This window comes from Leuresthes tenuis, unplaced genomic scaffold (assembly GCF_036924035.1).
Source record: "Leuresthes tenuis unplaced genomic scaffold, fLeuTen1.0.hap1 SCAF_8, whole genome shotgun sequence".
NCBI lineage: Eukaryota > Metazoa > Chordata > Actinopteri > Atheriniformes > Atherinopsidae > Leuresthes > Leuresthes tenuis.
Window position 1 is genome coordinate 22,782,405 of NW_027325362.1, and position 18,773 is coordinate 22,801,177.

General features: G+C 43.3%; 1 protein-coding gene across 2 annotated transcripts in view; it reads right to left on the reverse strand.

Moving 5' to 3' along the window:
* Positions 1 to 257: 257 nt before the first annotated feature.
* inpp5a (inositol polyphosphate-5-phosphatase A) overlaps positions 258 to 18,773 on the reverse strand; it is a 132,028-nt gene continuing 113,512 nt past the window's right edge. The window contains exons 12-16 of one of the 2 annotated variants that reach the window (XM_072391439.1): positions 17,810 to 17,883; positions 6,939 to 7,050; positions 3,213 to 3,281; positions 2,496 to 2,532; positions 258 to 2,121 (exon numbers count right to left, since the gene is read on the reverse strand). In XM_072391439.1, the coding sequence (XP_072247540.1) occupies positions 2,072 to 2,121; positions 2,496 to 2,532; positions 3,213 to 3,281; positions 6,939 to 7,050; positions 17,810 to 17,883 (342 nt within the window). In that variant the 3' untranslated portion in view covers positions 258 to 2,071. Of the gene's footprint in view, positions 2,122 to 2,444; positions 2,533 to 3,212; positions 3,282 to 6,938; positions 7,051 to 17,809; positions 17,884 to 18,773 lie in introns of both variants that reach the window. The other variant, XM_072391440.1, reaches the window with a different exon arrangement.

Consider the following 18,773-nt stretch of genomic DNA (forward strand, 5'->3'; position numbering starts at 1 on the left):
GCAAACTCATGATGCACACACAGAACATCCTGTTCCTGGACATCATCATGACATTTTCTTTTTTTTTTTAATTTTTATAAATGAAAAAAGCAGTTGATTGAGTGAAAGTTGCTCCTCAGAGGTCCTGAAGGGGAAAACCTGTTGCGGCGCCCTGAGTCTTTCTCCCTGATCGAAGCGGTGCAACCAGGATTTTGCGAATTAAGGAGGTAAAAAGACAATTAAAGACAAAGAAGACAAAAACAGCAGTTGAGCTCTAATGGTTTTTTTTTTATTGCTTGAGAACTGCATTACCTACAGTAGAGGCCAGGTCGTCCAGAAGGGGCTAGAATAGAATAAAATCTCTATTTGCTTCAATAAGATGGAGTGAAGGAAAAAAAAGAAGTAATAACTGCGGCTTATAGTCCTACAGCATACTCACAATGACCAGCATGAACGAAAACAAGCAAGGCTTCCCCACCCCACCCCCCACACCCTCCCACTTTCTGCCTATAAAAAAACCCAAATCACACGAGACGACACAAACAAACTGCGGTAAACACAAAATCATCAAACAAAAAAAAGAAAGAAAAATCACAGAGGATCAGTCTGACGGCTTCAAGCAGCCTGAAACCTGTAGTGTGGGGGGTAAATTAAATCAATAAAAAAAAGAAGAAAAGCAAAGGAACAAACGTCTCCGCTCGCGCCTTTAATGCTGCTGAGGGGCTACATACGCGGACAAGTCAAAGCAAGCCCCCCCCCTTCAGCTTTCTCCCCGCATTTAGAGTTTATCTAATTTTTTCTGACATTTCGGGGACTGAAAGGATTCTAGAACTCTTACACACTTCATGTCTGTGTAGGATACTTGGCACCAAAACGCAGTAACAAAAAAAAAAACAATAACAATAATAATAATAATAATAATAATAATAATAATAATAATAGACAAGAAGAAAACTGTTTACACTTTAAGGACACCCGAGCCTACCTAAAATATCACATTCAGAACCATAATATTATAGAAATAAGTTAGAGTAAGAATAATAATGACATAACGTGAGAGTGCTATATATATATGAAACATTATCTTATATATACTTGCATGGTCTATGGCACTGCTTAAAACATTCTTGGATAGGCAATAAATCAACTGAACAGTTTTTCTGCTGCTCTCTTCCTGAACAGACTTATTTCAAAGGTCTCCGTGGCTGCGGGGGGGGGGGACCACCCCTCCTCGGTCGCTCTCCCACGTTCTGCACACACACACTTTCAGCATGAACATTTTGGTAAGAATTATAAATTATGTCTTTAAAAAGTACAGGATATAAAATGAAAGGCCGGCGATGCGCGGCTTTGTGTGTTCTGTGCACAGCTCGAAAAAGAAAAAAAAACAAAAAAAAAGAAGCATTTCTCATATCATTCACGTACGCACACATATACGCCCTCCGAGTGTCTGCAGATGCACGGAAGGGCGGATGTGTGTGTTTCAGAATCCTAACCTATTCCAACAGGGACCACAAAGTTTGGTCAGAGAAGAGAACCGCACTAAAACCATCGAAGGCTCTATGTTATACTGTCAAATGTACAAATAAACCTAATAATATAGATATACAACTTTTTTTGCATTGCACTTTTCTTTTTTTTTAAAACACCTTACATAATGTATGGAAAGTAGCTTCTATACATAGAGGCATACCTAAAAATGGCCAGTACGGTGTCTAAAAGTATGTAGTATGATTTCAATTAGAGTTTTGGCAATGAGGCTGTGGCATGGAAACGAGTCGTCTGTCTGTCTGTCTGTCTGTCTGTGGTTGTCTTCTCGCTCTCTCTCTCACTCGCTCGCTCTCTGTGGGGAATGGGGTTGCATGGCAACGGCGAGGTCAGCGATGTGCGTGTCGTCTGAAGTCGGGCCCTCGGGTGCTCGTCCACATCTCGGCAGGTGTTTTACACGGAGAGGCGTCCGGGGGGGCGACTGTGACTGGTCAGCGCTGCTGAAAAAGTTTGTCTGGGTTCTTCAGTGTACACTTGTGCAAAGTGTGTGCGTGCGTGTGTGCGTTTGCGTGTTTGTGCGTGTGTGTATGTTTCTCCGGTGTTCTCACAGGGGAGCTTCACGGAATATGTTCTCCCCCCTTTGGCAACACTTCCCTGCAGAGGGGTAAACGAGAAAGGAGAAGTTTTACTCCCTCAATGCCAAGAAGTCATTTTCATTAATAAAACAATCCCCTGTAGGGCAGTGATTCAGAAAGTTAAAATACAAAATGCAGTCCGAGCTTGTTAGTATAAGGTCTTAAAATGACTGGTGCATTTTAAGCAGTTAGCAGTTCTCTAACAATTCTTCTCTGAGGGAGTTTTATTAGGAAATAAAACTCTTCAGGCAGCATTTGCACGAGGTGATGGAGAATCAAGCAAATCAAAGCAAACAGTGGCAACAATGGGAAGAATTGTAATAAAGAAAAAATGATATTTACCACGAAATCACTGCACCACACAACACTTGTGCTTATTTGCATTACGTTTACCTGCCCCCGGTGCTATTCGGAAGGACAGGAAGACAGGCTGCCAGGGGACAGAGAGAAACCACGGTGAGAGGGAGAAAAAACAAGTTGAAGACTTTGTTGGTGCGCTCTGGAAAGAGGACGCACTGCACCCCCCCACACACACCCTTTCCCCCCTCTGAGCACCTATGACACGCAGGTTAAACTCACATACCAGCGCGGTGCATTTTGGCGCCCGTGTGCTAACTACATCGGACTTTTTTTTAAAAAAGAGCCAGCTGTTTTTTTTAGCAGTGGTGTGTGGTTATCTGTCGGGGGTGCTGGGGTCACCTCGCGCACACACACCACTGTCTGTGGCACACTAACTCTGATCACACACTTGACTTAAGCAAGGCGCCTCTCTTTCAGCGGAGGGCCGCGCGTCTGACACCGCCCGGGCTGAACTTAGCGTTTAGCACTTCACAGTCAGAGCCATCTGCTGATCTGACTTCGCTGACACGTCTGTGAGGCTCTTTGTGAAACAGAGACTGCTAAAATGTTACAGAAAACATGCATTTTTAAATAATCTTTAACATGGAAAAGATGTTCATATCAAAAGGAAGTACTTTAAATAACAGTTTCCGTGCACGGCGGAAATGTGGAGCAGTCCGTTTCTCATTCCTGGACAGATTCAAAGAATATTCACTGAAATCACAACACAATCACACACAGTGGACATGTGGGCAGAGCCCCTGTTGTTACCTTGTGGTCCCCCATGCAGACATTGGGCCCAATGTTATCATACACTATAGACTTCTCTTCATTTTCAGGCTGCAGAGACACAAAATCAGATGTTCTGTGATGGAAATGTCAAGAACAGTTTGTGTTATTTGTTACATTAAAATATCCGCTCCGAGCTGTGCTTCTGTCACAGCACACACACACACACACACACACAGACACACAGAGGGCAGCAGCTGTGTTTGCACAGTACCATCGCTGCTGGCTCGCATCATGTTTTATGGCACATTCATGGTGAGACATCAACACAGCAGCTTCATTAAACACAATTAGAGGGATCCAAATAACGGCTTTCAAAATGTGCCACCTACGAGCGGGAACTGGTGGGGTCAAAGTGCGTCCGTGCGACACACACACGGCGGCGGCAGCTTCCAGTTGGTGTGCGGAGGTGACATGAACAATTTATCGTTTCGCAAGTCATGTCAATTTTTGCAGTTTTCTCATAAACTAAACTTTGGCTTTGTGAAGTACTTTAGGGAGAGAGATTTAAAAAGAGTACTTTAGGTAACTGTCAAGCAACTAAAGGTGTGTTAAATACATAGAAGTACTGTGGAAAAGTCTTGAGATCCCCAATACTTCTTCATATATTGCCAGGATAATAGAATTTATTAGTACAGAGAACAAGCTTTCTGTCATTTCTTAAAGTAATCTTCAGGAATAGTTCTCCAGGCTTCTTGACGGACATCCCAAAGCTCTTCTTTGGATGTCGGCTGCCTTTTGTTCTGTTCTCTGTAACAATGATCCCACACTGCTTCAGTAATGTTGAGGTCTGGGTTCTGGGGAGGATTCCTCCCTCCATAACACCTGTTGCCACTGATTTTCAGTCCACTTCTTGTGTTATTTGGCCCACCTCAGCCTTTTCTCCCTGTTTCCCTTCCTTAAGAATAGATCCTTACAGTGAATGGATCAGCTGCATCTCTCAGGTCCCGTATCAGGTCTTTGCTGCACTTTGTCCTATTTCTCAAGGACATCCCTTTCAGATGCTGTTTCAGATAGTTTTTTCAGGCCTGCTGCTTCTTCTCTGGTCCTCCATCCAGTTTCCTCAGATGTTTTCAGGGCACACCCTGCTGATCTCTTCGGAAATCCCCTCGTTAATGCATAAATACTATTTTATGTCCGTCAAACTGTGTTACCTTTGGCATTTTTTGAAGATGCAACTAAAGGACTGGAAGCACATAATGTGTCTCTGCGACAGGCTGCTCGTAACAAAGTGCCTAAACCTACAGTTTAATGGTTTATTGCTAAGTTGCTTGTTATATGTAGACACAGCACTGATTCATCCCTTGAGTTAGGTGCCTTTTTATTGTCACAGGTCAAAGTTAAGTGGCATAGGAAACAAAACACATTCCTAAGACAACGGTCAGGATTGAAAAGGAGTGGAAAAAGCAGCCAATGTCCAGGGAAACTTTGAAATACCTTAAGAAAGCTGTTGAACCATTGCCTCAGGAACCTCAGGTTAAGGTTCTTTGTTTATGGTCAGTCTGTGATATGACTGGAGAGTGTGCCGCAAATGTAACTGCGATTCGGGTAAGACTTCCTTCAGAAAGCCTGAAAAACTTCTGGTCAAGACCACTTTGAAATATTACAATCAAATCAGGCTTCTTAGAAGCTAAATATAAAGGAATGAGGGGCGGCTCAAGGCTTGAACAGTACTGTAGCTGGAGGGCAGCCCATAGTAAAATATAACACACGAATGAAGATTTTTCCAAACCATGTTATTTAAAAAATAACCAACACTACAAATGCAGTTTGTTCCCTCAAATTCTCCTAAATTACAAGTCTGAGAGATTCTCCCAGAGCAGCTGCAGCAGAAAACCTGCGACTGGCTTCGCTTAGAGGAGCTCAGTTTGATCTTTAAACCTGTGCAGTGAAGAGAGATAAAAAAAAAAACAGGAGCAATTTACAAAGTGGGCATTTGCCTATCGACCAAAAACACGGTAATCTAAGCTTCTGTCTGAGAAAATCATGCTTCTGAATCACTTTCTGCACACAAAGAAGCCGATACCCACTCACACATGAATCTGCAGACTGGAGTATAAATCACACTCGTCTGGTCGAACTAAAGACTTTTTAAACAGCCACCCAGCCCCCGCACACACGTGGATATACACTGATCTGTACCCGCACTTCAGAAGGAGACAGAGAGCTTGAGAATGAACCATAAAGCAAAATCTGAATTAACTTCAGTCCAATCCAGCAGAGGAGCAGGGTCAGCTCACGGCGTGCCTGCAGCTCACTACCTTTTCCAGCGGGCCACGCGCTGCCACCTCTCTATTCGTCTGGCAGGCGGCCCCCGCGCCGCCGCCTCCCGCAGCCGCAGATACATTCATCAAACGCACACTTGATAATTTACAAAGGCAGCATAAAATTGTGGATTTTCGGGCTGCATAATCTTTAGACAGATAAACAAATTACCCGGGGCCCCCTGGCAGGGAGGGAGCGCTCGCTCGGCTAAACATTCATTACCGGCACTCCCGGAGCTGGTGCCGCGCCGCACAGCCAGCGGGCAACCTTTGGCGTGTTAGGGCTCGGCAAGCAGAAAATAACATGATGGCAAGTTAACCGACCGTGCCATGATAGATGACGCCACACGCCGGGCTGTTTACGGGCCCATGTCTCAACAATCTGTAATGCTCAGAGCCAGAGAGCGTGTGCTCAGTGAATCATCAGCCAATCTGCGAAAGCACTAACTGTTCGACTCCGGCCCTGCATTACCAGCAATTAGCCGGTACTTGAGGGGGAGAAAAGCAAACAACAAAGCAGCTGTGTGTCTGTGTGGATCACCTTTTACATGGTTTTGACACATGACCTGCATGTCGCCATTTTAAAAGGCTTTATAGTCACTGTTTTTCACAATTTGTTTTAATAGTGGGATCAGACTGGATGTTTTCAGTCCCTGTGATGGCTCGGTCAGTGAGGAAGAAAGATCAGGAAGGAATTTCTCATTTGTTGAGGACAAAAGAAAGCCAAACTTCCTGAGCAGGCCCCCTGCTGTGGACCGGTACTGTACAATACACTGCTGCCTCTTTCACATACATTAACAGAAGAAAGCCTAGTGGCCCCAGCATCAAATAGACAGGGGGGGCTCTAAAGACAAGAGTTGAGTTTAATGGCTGAGAATATGGAGTTTTAGGGGGAACAAAACACTGAAAAATTAAGATTTTCGGGCTGTAGGCTGTTTGTTTTGTGGAGAACAGGGGTAAACCAAATCTGGGATTTTTGGCTCTCTAAGTAATCCAGCAAACAAAACAGTGAGTCAAGACTGAACAGACTGCAGCATAAACTGTAGGAGGAAGGGAGGAAAACGGGTGGCAGATTGGCTGGCGTTTGTAATGCTGGGGTGGATCGGAAGCCAGGCGGGGGGCAGCAGGGTTCTGCTCTCTGAGGAAGATGGCAGATCTGAGGCTTTATGAAGAAGATGGGGCCCAGTGGAACTCTATAAGGCCTGGGATATATATACTGTCTGGGTTAATTAATATTCACAGACATCTCATCCTTCCATCTGCGAAGCGACGCAGGAGGGGAGGGTGACGGAGATCAAGGATGATGGAGTAAGCAAAATAGGGTGAGGCATTAACGATGATATCTGCTTGGTTTTTTTCCCCTTGGTCTAAACATGACACAATCAGATTTATGAAAGTGAAAAAGCTGCTGATTTCGTTCAAAAGAGGAAGTGGTTAGGCTCACCTTTAAGACCAGGTCTCTGGCGGAGGGAGACATGAGGATTCGGTCACACCAGGCCGGGCATCTGGTGTTCATGTACTGCTTCCCCTGACTGCTGTCTTCACTGTACGGATAACTGAAGAAGCACACCGATGAAATGATCAGAGCAGTTCACAAATAAATACATTTTTTAAAAGAAACGCATTTCAGTGTCAACGGAGGTAATACTGAGCTTTAATTCCTGGTAAAGGGTTGCACAAGAGAGCCACTAAAGGAACCAATAAAAATGAGAGGGTTTGAAAGGAGTAATAAATATGAGACGTTATCTCAGAGATGGAGATGAAAATGTTTTCCCAACCAAACAGGAGGTCTATTAATATGACCAATCATCTGAGTAATGTCTTGAATCAACCCACATGGATGGCTCTATCAAAACAATCTTTCTCTGCCAACTGTACAGGTTTTGTGTGTGTGCGTGTTTGAGCAAGAAGGGGGGAATAAAGAAGAAGAACACGTACGATTTAGGCAGAGCAGGCCAGAGGGAGACTCTGCTGCCCATATGTAGAGCTACATCCCTGCACGCTCATCAAAAACAGATTAGGTGCCGCGGCAAATGGCCATGAGAGATTGTGTCTGGGAACAGCAGGGAACAATTGCATGATTTAAGCGGCGGCGGGGCTGGAGTCGGGCGGGGAGCCATCGAGCTGATACAGATTTACATTGTCGAGAATTCAATTTGCCCCTTCGGCTCATCAAACTGCTTCAGATTTACACGCCACCAATCCAATTTGTTTGTCTGCGCTCATCAGGATGTAACACCAGGCTTACATACTGTAATACCAATCCAATTTGCTCCTTCAGTGCCACGCGTGCTAACTGTAGCATAACACAAAGTGCCTCTTCTCTGAGGATGGTGATACCCTAATGGTAAAATAAACACACACACACGTTGGGTTTTTGATTCATCACACTTGCCCAGCCCTGATAGCTTAATTGGACTTTGTGCTAAAGTGGATCGTGTATTTGATTGCGGTTTCCTTCAGTTATTCCAGTATTTGCACATTCAGATCACCACCGCTAGAGGTACTACGATTACACTAGTTCCAGTACTGTTGGCACATAATCTCAACCAGTGCTTTAATCTCTTCTAAAAGGACTTGGATATTTTGCATTAAATAATTTAAAGTTTTTCATTAAGCTCCAGATTTAAAGACTCAGATGATCTGTCAGATGATCATCAAAGTGACCTTGAAGGAAGGCGTGTATGTGTGCGCCCAATTTTAGGGAAAAAATCCATGCAGTAGCTGTTAAGACATTTAATTGGTAAACACTTATGTCAGCACTCTCAACCCCTAATATCTTGAACCCATTTCTTACTCATCAGAAATGTGTACATACATCAGAGGGATTCTTCTAGATTCCAATTTAAGCCACATTTCAAAACATTTGACTTTTCTAATGTGAGGTTTTATTAAGGAGGGCTTTACGTTTTCCATCTCCATCTACTTTTTTTTAACATCTATTTATCTACTACAAGTGCAATATGCAATATAGCTTCCTGCCACTGGCCAGCTGAAGCTTATTATCCAACAAACATGGAAGCACTAAGACTCTCGTCATCTCATCTGCTGCTATCTCTGAGGAATATGGCCATCTTGCATTTGTAAATCTGAGGCATCAGCATCCTTCTATTCTTCTTTCTGTCATTCCTTGTTACGATCCATCCAGTGACAATCAATGATATTAATGTTAATTACAAATTTGTCTCAGTCTTTTTTTAGTCAAAATCAGCTAATGAAATGTGAATTTTCAGCACCTCCATCCTAAAATGAAGATTACAGAACCAGAAACTGCACCTGCACAAGAGAAATCTGTGACAATACCCCTCAGATATATACATTCCAGACATAAATATACATTAACATTATACTAGTGATACAGCAACTAAAAGTCATCAGTCAGTGGGTCTACATGATGAGATTAATTCGATTATAGCTATAGTTAGCTACAGATTATGCTCCTTATCTGGGCAAGGGCAATTATCCAAGTATGGTGAATAAATCGAATCATTGGCAAAAGCATGTCATACTTGTTGTTTGTTATGATAGGTGGCGCTGTACCCATTTCAACTAGTGCTAATAGAGCCAATTCCACCAACAACAACAACAAACTCAGGCATTCGAGAAAGATGGTGAACGAAGCGCAACAAGCGAACAACAGTAATATAGTCTCCTTCGACTTCTGGGTCACGACCCCGGGAAAAAAATCTCGAGCATGCGCAGAACGCAAAGTTCAATTCCCAGTGCAATTCACCATATACAAGCCCGTTTAGTGCGACTATCCATCAAGTTATTTCGAGGTCTTAATCTGACTGCGATTCAGTCCAATTTTTTGTCAGACTAAGGTGTATACATTAAGGTGACCAGACGTCCCCGATTTCTGATTTCCGGGGACTGTCCCCATTTTCGGTGACCTGTAGCTGGTCAAAGCTGTCCCAAAAATGTCCTAGATTTTTACACTGAATGGGGGAAAATGGGCGCAGACTCAAAGTAACACCAGTTATTATGGTAGCCATTTAACGCATCGCCAGAGACGACATCATATGACGTACAGACGCAGCAGTGTCAACAACAACATTCTTGAGGCGGCAAAAAGGAGAGAAAAGGAGACCAGCGGCCGCGATAAATGGTATGTTGTGTATTAACTTATTTATTTTGTGTGAACTGGCGGCAGACATGGCAGTGAGTGCGCGCGTGTCAAGTGATGAAGTAAGTATGATTGTTTTTCTGAATTGAAGACCTAACGTACAGTTATAAAAGTCAGTGAACGTTAACATTATGACATATCCGTCATTAGTGAAGCTGTAACGTTAACATTAGCATGAGATTACCAGTTGATGACATGTTTTTCTCATGTTCTGCTCTTATTCTACCCAGGCTCCTGAGGTGGAGGTGGATGAATGAGGAGAAAACTGCAATGTCACAATTTTTTTTTATTGTCAGCTTTTGTGTAATAAAAGCTGGTTAAGATTCATGAAAAAGTACCTGTTTTTTATTTAATAATGATGATATTTGATGATTTTTCACCACTGCAATGAAAATGTCCCTGATTTTCATTTCAGAAATCTGCTCACCTTAGTATACATGAATTTAGTAACTCAGTCTTATTGTAATTTAGCCATTAATTTGATTCTTTACAGTGCCATATAACCCCATTTAATGTGTGTGTGTGGGTGTCTTTGTGAACAGGGTTAAGGCTGAGACGTGAGATGATCGCATAAGGTTTGTGCGTGCACACACACACTGATACACCAACACACACACACCCCCCACCAGGTGTACAAACAGACCTGCAGAGAGCTCCTTAAAGAAGTTCCCTGTCTCCAATTAGCATTAATAGCACTCAAACCATGGGGGAAATGCATGGAGGTTTTGGTATGCTAATCAAAGAGCTAAATAAGTGATCCCAGGATAAAAGAGAGCATGAAGAATAGGATGAGTGAAACAGATAGAGACAGAGAGGCAGAAGAGAGGGGATAAGATGGATCAGACAGAGAGAGGCAAAGTGAGGGTGGAAAAGAGCAAAGTCTTCAAAGGGCTTCAGAGAGCTGCTTGACTTCAGGGTGGCCTGAATGCTCTCACTTCCTGAGGGACGGTCTGTGAACAATCCTCCTATCAGGGACTCTGTTATAGCTTTATTGACTAACAAGCCTGGGGTCATTTTGGTGTTAGAGATAGAGAAAAAAAATAAATCAAGCTTTCCTCCTCACCTCCTTCAAACAATGAACTCCCTCTGCATAGCAAACTGACTCAGGCACTTCAGCAGCACAACTTTGCTGTCGTTCAGTCATTTTTGATGACAGCCAGCTGTCGTAAAAGCCAATTAAAAATACTCAACAACAGCCATTAAAGTCCCATTCCCTGTGTGTGTAGATGTAGGTTGATCCCTTTTCTGTTTTACCGCACCCACCATTGGCTCCAATAGAGATAACAAATCTTAATGCAACAGCAAACAGGCAAATGGCGAGCTGGGGCCAAAATGATTAATGTGTCCGATTAGCGAGCTCACAAACTTATCGGGGAGGGTAAAAGGCTTGAGAGGGCGTGTGGGCTGTCAGCTCGTATCAACCCCTTATTTCCCACAGAAAGAGTAATTATGCTTAATAATCGGCTAAACTCATAACTCCAACAATTGGGTACCTGGAAGGGAGGCGAGCGGCACTTGATTCAGACACACATATAACTACAAACTGAGAAGACCAAACGGACAACTGCACAAGGAAAAAGCAACAACAATTTGGACATAACTGACAGTGATGAACAAATGCAGCAGTGAGAAAAACTTTAGTTTACTACAGAGGAGTTCACGGCCAGCTCAACGATGCAAAGGTGTCTCGGTCCTGTGGCTGGAAAACAAGCCATAATTACCATCCCTCCACCACCTTGCTTGACAGTTGATATGATGTATATGATATGATGCTGATATGCTGCGTTTGGGCTTCTCATTCTCCAAAGGACAATGTTCCAGAAGTCATGTGGTTTGTTCAGATGCAACGTCACAAACAAAAGCTGTGCAGCCATGTTTTATTTTCAGAGGAAAGAGGCTTTCTCCTGGTCACCCTTCAAAATGTGCTCGGTCTTATTCTAATTCAACTCTCACAAACTTTAACATTTACCATGCTAACTGAGGCCGGTAGAGCCTGAGTTTTTGAAGTTTCTCTGAGCACTGTACAGTCTGACCTTCGGGTGAACTTGCTGTGACATCCACTCCTGGGAAGATTGGCAACTGTCTGGAATGTTTTCCACTTGTCAACAATCGGTCTCACTGTAGAATGATGGACTCCAATCCCACAGCAGCTGAGTTACTTTTCTTTTTAATGGTATTCATTTCCTGCTTGCCTTGTATAAAATGTAGGCCTACTTGTAAAATGGATGGGGAGAGGTTTATTTTTGAGGCCGTTTAAAATAACCTATCATGTCTACAATGCTGTCTTTAATATCGCCCTTGTTTAGGTGTCTTGGCTGTTAATCCATGCTATTATGCTGCTGGTCGACTTTTCAGATGATACATGTGTGTACAGTTGTATGTTGAGACCCCCCAGCTGCCATGGAGAGCTCATTCAGTCATGCTTGGTTTGGGGTTTAATGTTTGACTTGGCTGCTGGCACATTACTCACATGTTGCTGCCGTGTCAGCTTGTTTGTCTTGCAACAGTAAAAAGTGGCAAGGTGAGCACAGGCCCTGCCTACAGTGTGTCACTCAGCCTCACCCAGCAGAGGGAGAGGCTGTATTCATATACTTTGCTGTATTATGCAGACCAATAACTGTCTTGGTCTATAGAAGACCAGACACTCCAGACTTCCTTGTCCCATATTCCCTTATCTCAATTACCTTGTTCAACATAATGACAAAGTGACGGGCCAAACAGTGGTCTATTCACAAACTGAGTATTTAATGAGGGCAATATAAACGGGGATATAGGTAGGGCAGGAAGCCAAAGATAAGAATTGTTGTATCAGAGATTTGAGGTCAACGGTGCTGAACAGTTTCATGGGATGTTGGAGGGGCCATTGCCGAGCTGAGAATTGGTTTAAAAGTCGGAAACTGTGGGTTTCAAAAGACCCGCTGCCTCTACATCTATGTTTGTTTGCAGTTGTCAGGGGAGTCTTGGCAAAACACAACACATGCACACACACGTAGATTCAAAAAGATCAGCCAAATGCTATCAATAAAGCTGAATGTTTGCTTCAGTTTGTAGAGCTGGGAGGCTCACAGGCACAACATTGGCATAGTGGAGCACAAACACAGTGAAATGCCATCAGTAGCTCATGGCTTGCAGCTTGCTGGAGTTCAGCTACGACAAATTCTGCCTTCAGCTGCTCTAAATGAAGACAAGAAGACACAGATGGCATCCATTTAATCTTTTATGTGAAAGACTGTTTTGAACAAAGCGTCGCCCTCAGTGGCATTGTCTCAGACAAGAGGCAACGATACATGACAGCAGCGAAATCTTCAGCTATTATCGCCACAGTGGCCCCTCATCATTTTCACAGGCTCTCTAGTAGTGAGAATGATGGATGTGCTACTGGCTGTAAAACAATGTTCCTGTTCAGTAGATCAGCCTGTAATGCTGGAACCAGCCAACACAAGCCACACACTCACAGCGGCTCGGACTCACTGCTTTAACCAAACATTGTCGCTTAACTACATCTGTGGTGCCCCTTAAATGGAGTCACGTGCCTCCGCTCTTGTAGAGCACGGCCGCTCTCACAGCAGAGAACAAGAAGCGTCCTTCATACATGGCGCAAACAGAAAGGATTCAATGTATTCACAATCAAATACATATACAGAGAGGGTGAGATCATTCTTACAGGCCTTCAGAAGGCAGGGGTGTAGAGTGAAGAGTGTTGTTCACAGAACAACGACAGTTACTGTTTACAGAAGAGCCATCTGTGGGAGCACTTCCTATGAGCTCAAAACGAGTCCCCAGGAATTCTCCACTGTCCTCACATTTCCCTTGTATGCTCTTATTGACACATATTGAGAAACTGGCAGGTAGACACTCGTGCCTCTTGGCTAAAATCTTCTCTCGTCTGAAGGACGAAATCAATGTGCCTGGCATCAGCTTTCAAACCTCCTCCTTCCTTTTTCACCAGCCTGAGAATGTTGTAGAGTTTCCCAGCAGGCAAGTCACTGCTGGCTTGTCCTCACAGACCTGCAGCTTTGGAAAACATATGCTAACGTGCCAAGACTGGTTCAAGGGTGCTTCCCATACAGTGAGGGCAGTATGGTGTTTATCAGTTTCTGCCTCCAAACAGTCCTCACCTCCTGACCTCTGGGCCACATTGGGCTCCTCTGCTCCGCTCCATGTCTAGACTTAACAAACACTCAAGCAGGACTAGAGACACCCTGTTCCCTCTATGACCTTCCCATCAGCCTTACTATACCTACTTAAAGAGAAGTTTAGCAGAGCATCAGAATAACCATTCATAACCACCTTTTAAAAATAGAAAATGTCAGCTGCTCTTTTCCAGCTCAAATTATGCTGCCTGCCATTTGCCTCAGAAGTTGCAACTTGCCGATGGAAATAATGTCACATGCTAGTTGACCGTGTTCCAGTTGCAAGTCGTAAAACCAGTCGGATTTGCAAATTTTTGTGTCAACTTAGCAAACTGTCCATGATTAGCAATAAAAAAGGATAACATAGCATTAAGCTCTATTCTACGCATAAATACACCATAGCAATGTGTTCACCGTTAGCGGTTCAACAGTTTTATGCGTACAACTAATTTAACAAGACACAAACTTCATCAACTTCATCATCAAACAGCATCAGTTACTTTTCCAGTAGGAGGCTCTTCTCTGTCTGCACTGTTAAATTCGGGTGGTGACATTTTATTTTGGCCAGACAGTGTACCTGATAAACATCCGCCTGTTAGCATGTTAGCATGGTAAAATTAGCAGTTAGCTTAAAGCGGTGGTTCTGGGTCTTCTGTTGTTTAGTTTGCACTGGTATATTTTTGGATTTTTAACCACAGTTAAAATTCAGATCCAATGTTTTAGGCTTTGTCTTAACATTTTGGGACCATGTCCAGCAACTTTATTCTTAAATATGATAGGGCTTAAAGGCTTACAACCTAAGTGTACTCCTTGAAAACTGGTACAGTAGTTGAAGAATGAAAGACAAATCCACATTTAGACCTCTATAAGCATTCAGTAGCAACAATTATACATAACTAATGCTCTGGTTATATCTACTTCAAATATCTGTAACTTTGCTCTCTCTCCATCTTTAATAACACACTCATGAGACAGCAGCCATCTATTCTACTTCTGGCTTTTGCCATCTTTCCTCCCACTGAATTCCACACCATTTTCCAGCTCTGAAATCACTCATGATTTGGCCATTGATAGAGTTGTGCCGCTGGTCTGATGTCACTCAAAATCTCTGTCAAAGCCCATTCCAGTAACCATGTTACAGGCAGAATACATTCTCCCTCTACCCCCTCATCATCCACTGCATTTTTTTTTCCAAAAGCTGGGGTCCCGATTCAATTTTTGCATCGATCTGGTGCAAAAAAAAAAAAAAAAACAGTAAAGAAATCAGATCAGAGGAGTACTAAAAGCTTTCTCCTAAATCAATCAAAATACATGAATAAGTTACTGGTGCTTTCGTATGTTTTAGGGGATATTACCTTAGTTATGTAATTTCAAATATGAAATAAAAGGTACCATGATCTGTGGTCAAACTTACCATTACTTTCATTACTGGCTGTGCAGCAGTCTATGGTCTAATGGCTGGTTGTAGTTTCGTGTATTGCACCCGATGGAGAAACTGTTTCTAAAAAAATGATATGCTTTATAGATTCATCTTTCTCTCAAATCCCTGATTAGGAAAACTACAAACCACACGTGTTCCTGTATACGCCTGTATGAGTGTGTATGAGTTGTCCTGCAGCCTGTCAGTGCACCGCAGCCGACTGGCTCCAGGTCCAACTGTGACAAGGCCCGGGCAAATTCCTCACCTCGGTGCCCAAGTACTTAGAGGTGTCACGGCCAACTTTGACAGATGACTCCTTGAAAGTGAAGAGATATGCGTTTTACAGCTTGAGGCCTCCGCAGCGATGCAGAGGGAAGAATTTATGTGTGTATGTATGTGGACAGAGAAGCATGTCTCCCAACACTAAGAAGTAGCTGCAGGTTAAGGATGTTTCCGCTGTTGTTACCGCTGCAGAAAGCTGGAGATTAAATGTTCTAAATCATTGCAGGTGCAACATGCAGTATGTAGTGTACATGAGACACTTTGTTAACCAATCCTGTGGCGACACTCAACAGGACATCTCATCTTGTGATAGCGTCATCTCAACCGCTGGACAATAGACAGAATTAACTTACAGATTAAACATTTGTGACTAGTATTGATTTATAGATTGGAAGCAAAGTGAGCCGTGTGTGTGCATGAGAGCGTGTGTCACTGAGGCTGGGTTCTGATGGCCAGCATTAAAAAGAGTAATAACCTCACAGATGGCAAGGGGCCGGTCCGGAGCAGGCTATGTGATGGAGAACAATCGTTGAAGGCTTGATTGCTCAAGGAGCACAAGGAAGACCTGACAGGGGGAGGGGTAGCAGTACATGAGCGTGCATGTGCGTGCGCGCGCGCGTGTGTGTGTGTGTGATAGAGTAGAGTGGGAGGGGGTTGTTTAAGTTTAACTAGGCCACTGCTACCCATTACACAGCTGACAATGATGTGGTTTGTCGCACACACAGAGTAGATCAAATCAGATTTCATATGCTGCTCCCGGGTTTCATCTATTTGATTCATCATCACCTCAAGTACGTTGGAAATCATTTGTATTCTTTCACAGCAGCATGCTCATTTCTCCCTGTGGGGAGATGATTCAGTATTATATGGATAGGTGCCGGAGTCAGCCGGTGTAAAAGGACAATAAATCCACCTGTCACTTATGCAAAGTGATGTAAATGGGGTTCCTGATTAAGACACAGAGTCATTTAAAAAACAGGAACTCGCAGAACCTTGACACATGCACACATACTCAGCCTTGAGCTCTCATGCTCAGTATTACGGATCTGTGCACACACACCATCTCTGAAACACACTGAACGCCAATCAAACATAGGGACCGCATTTTGATGGTTCTACATATCTCAAGCGTTTTCTCCCCGTCTCTCTCTCTCACACACACACACACACACATGCATTAAAATCCCCCGCCGCCCTGCGCCTGCCACTAGAGCAGTTTATCAAGTAATTATTGTTTGATTACAGCGTTTCATTATCTGCACTGATTGAGTCACAACCGACGGCAAAGGTCAAGCGCCATTAACGCGCTGCTCCCGAAACATATTTCCACGCAGGCCCCGTGTTTGCCCTCCCTCTTCTCTGAAAGGGCTAATTGCAAATGCATTTGTTTGAAGAAGAGGAGACCACCAGGCTCCACATCTCCCCAAAGTCCCACTGAGACAGAATCATCAATGCTGCCCATAGCATCCGCACAGCAGCACACGCACACACATATATACGCAGATACACGTGGGAGCAGTTTGAACCATATGCGATCGCACTGATAGCAATCAAACATGGATCCAGCATCTTTCATGGACAATAAGCGGCTGAGTCACTGCATCTGATTTGACTTAATAAGGATCCCTTAAAGCGTGGCCTGCACAATCACTGCATTTCCCAACGTGTAAGGATACAGCATGAGTCAAAGTCGGTTCTACAGGTTTCCAGCTTTAGCAAATCGTGCTGCTCTGAAATTGGGTATTTTTGGATCAAGTCTTCCATTATGATGTGAGAAAACTGTCTATAGGTTTTTGTTTTAAATTCACAAACATTACTGATATAAATGTTTTTACAACATAACAATTTCTTATTCTGTCTGTTATCATGTTACCATTTTGTTTATTCCTCCAATCCTCAACTGTTAGCGGTTTAGAAGACAGACTCATTTTTTGGGTTTCTCTGAATGTGGAATTAAATCAAACAAATTCCACTGACTAGGTTTAAGTTTGTATTGATTTTTGTATCTCCCTTTTCAGTTTTTCTTTAAAATAAAATTTTCAGTGAACTTTGAGGTTTTTAAACACTGTTTTAGTTTTAAAATGCTTTTTAAGAGCTCCAGGGACCTACTGCATGGATTACAGACGATCAAAATGTCAATTACAACAAAATGCAAAACCAGTAAGATGCAACATGCAATAAATGAAACCGAGCATTACAAAATAAAAGACTGTATAGCGACACTATAAACTCTGAAAGGCTGTAAATGTCTACATCAGGAGATGAGAGCTGCATCACTGATGTGGCTGCGTATGCATCAAGTAAATATAAAAGGTATCAAACAAAGCTGTGTGTGATGAGTAATGGCTCCATACCTGGGAGGGAAAGAGATCTTCAGTTCATGCAGCCGATCCTTGAACACTGACAGCTCTCTGTCAAACTCTAAAAGCTGCGGAAACAGGAAAGAAATGGAAATGAAGATGGAGAAACATCAATAAACTCACCCGATGATCACAGTTTAACATGTTTGTTTAAGGCAGAGTCAGCTTGGCAGCTGGCTCCATCCATCCATCCATCCATCCATCCATCCATCCATCCATCCATCCATCCATCCATCCATCCATCCATCCATCCATCCATCCATCCATCCACTCTCGCTTTTCTGGGCCTGATTTGTGGGGGGCAACAGCCTAAGCAAGGATCCCCAGACTTCGCTCTTCCTAGCCTCCCCTTCCAGCTCTTCCAGAAGGACAAGGAAATGTTCAACAACATGTACATTTTGATCTAAAAGCCCAGCACGCTGTTTTTATACTGTAGGACGGCTTTCTCGATCTCAGAAAAGGATCACAAGGCTTTGTTTTATTCGTCTTGAGAAAAACAAGAGAATCTATCAGACTTAAACACATTCAAGTCTCTTTGAATTCAGGTAGTTTGATCTGATTTCTGCTAACAACTGAACTTAAGTCAAAACTCATCCATCACCAGGCCCTAGTCCCAGTGAGGTGAGGATATGAATGAGTCAAAGACATTTGATGAGGATCCCATGTTTGGGCTCATTTAGTTGCTTCTGCATACCTGACAGTAGCACAACACTGACAGTGCTTCACCAGTTGTGTGTGTGTTTGTGTGTGTGTGTGTCACCAGCCTTGTCCTAGTGGGGTCTGTCTCTCTAGAACGACAATGCATCCACACACTCTTCATCAATCATGTCTCCTCACCCAGCTGTACTCACTCACTAGAGTGTACACACACACTTCCCTCAGTTTCCCCCCTTTCACAAAACCCATAAATCATTAGTGAAAAGTGCAATTAGCAGCTCCTTGTACACATTAATTATCT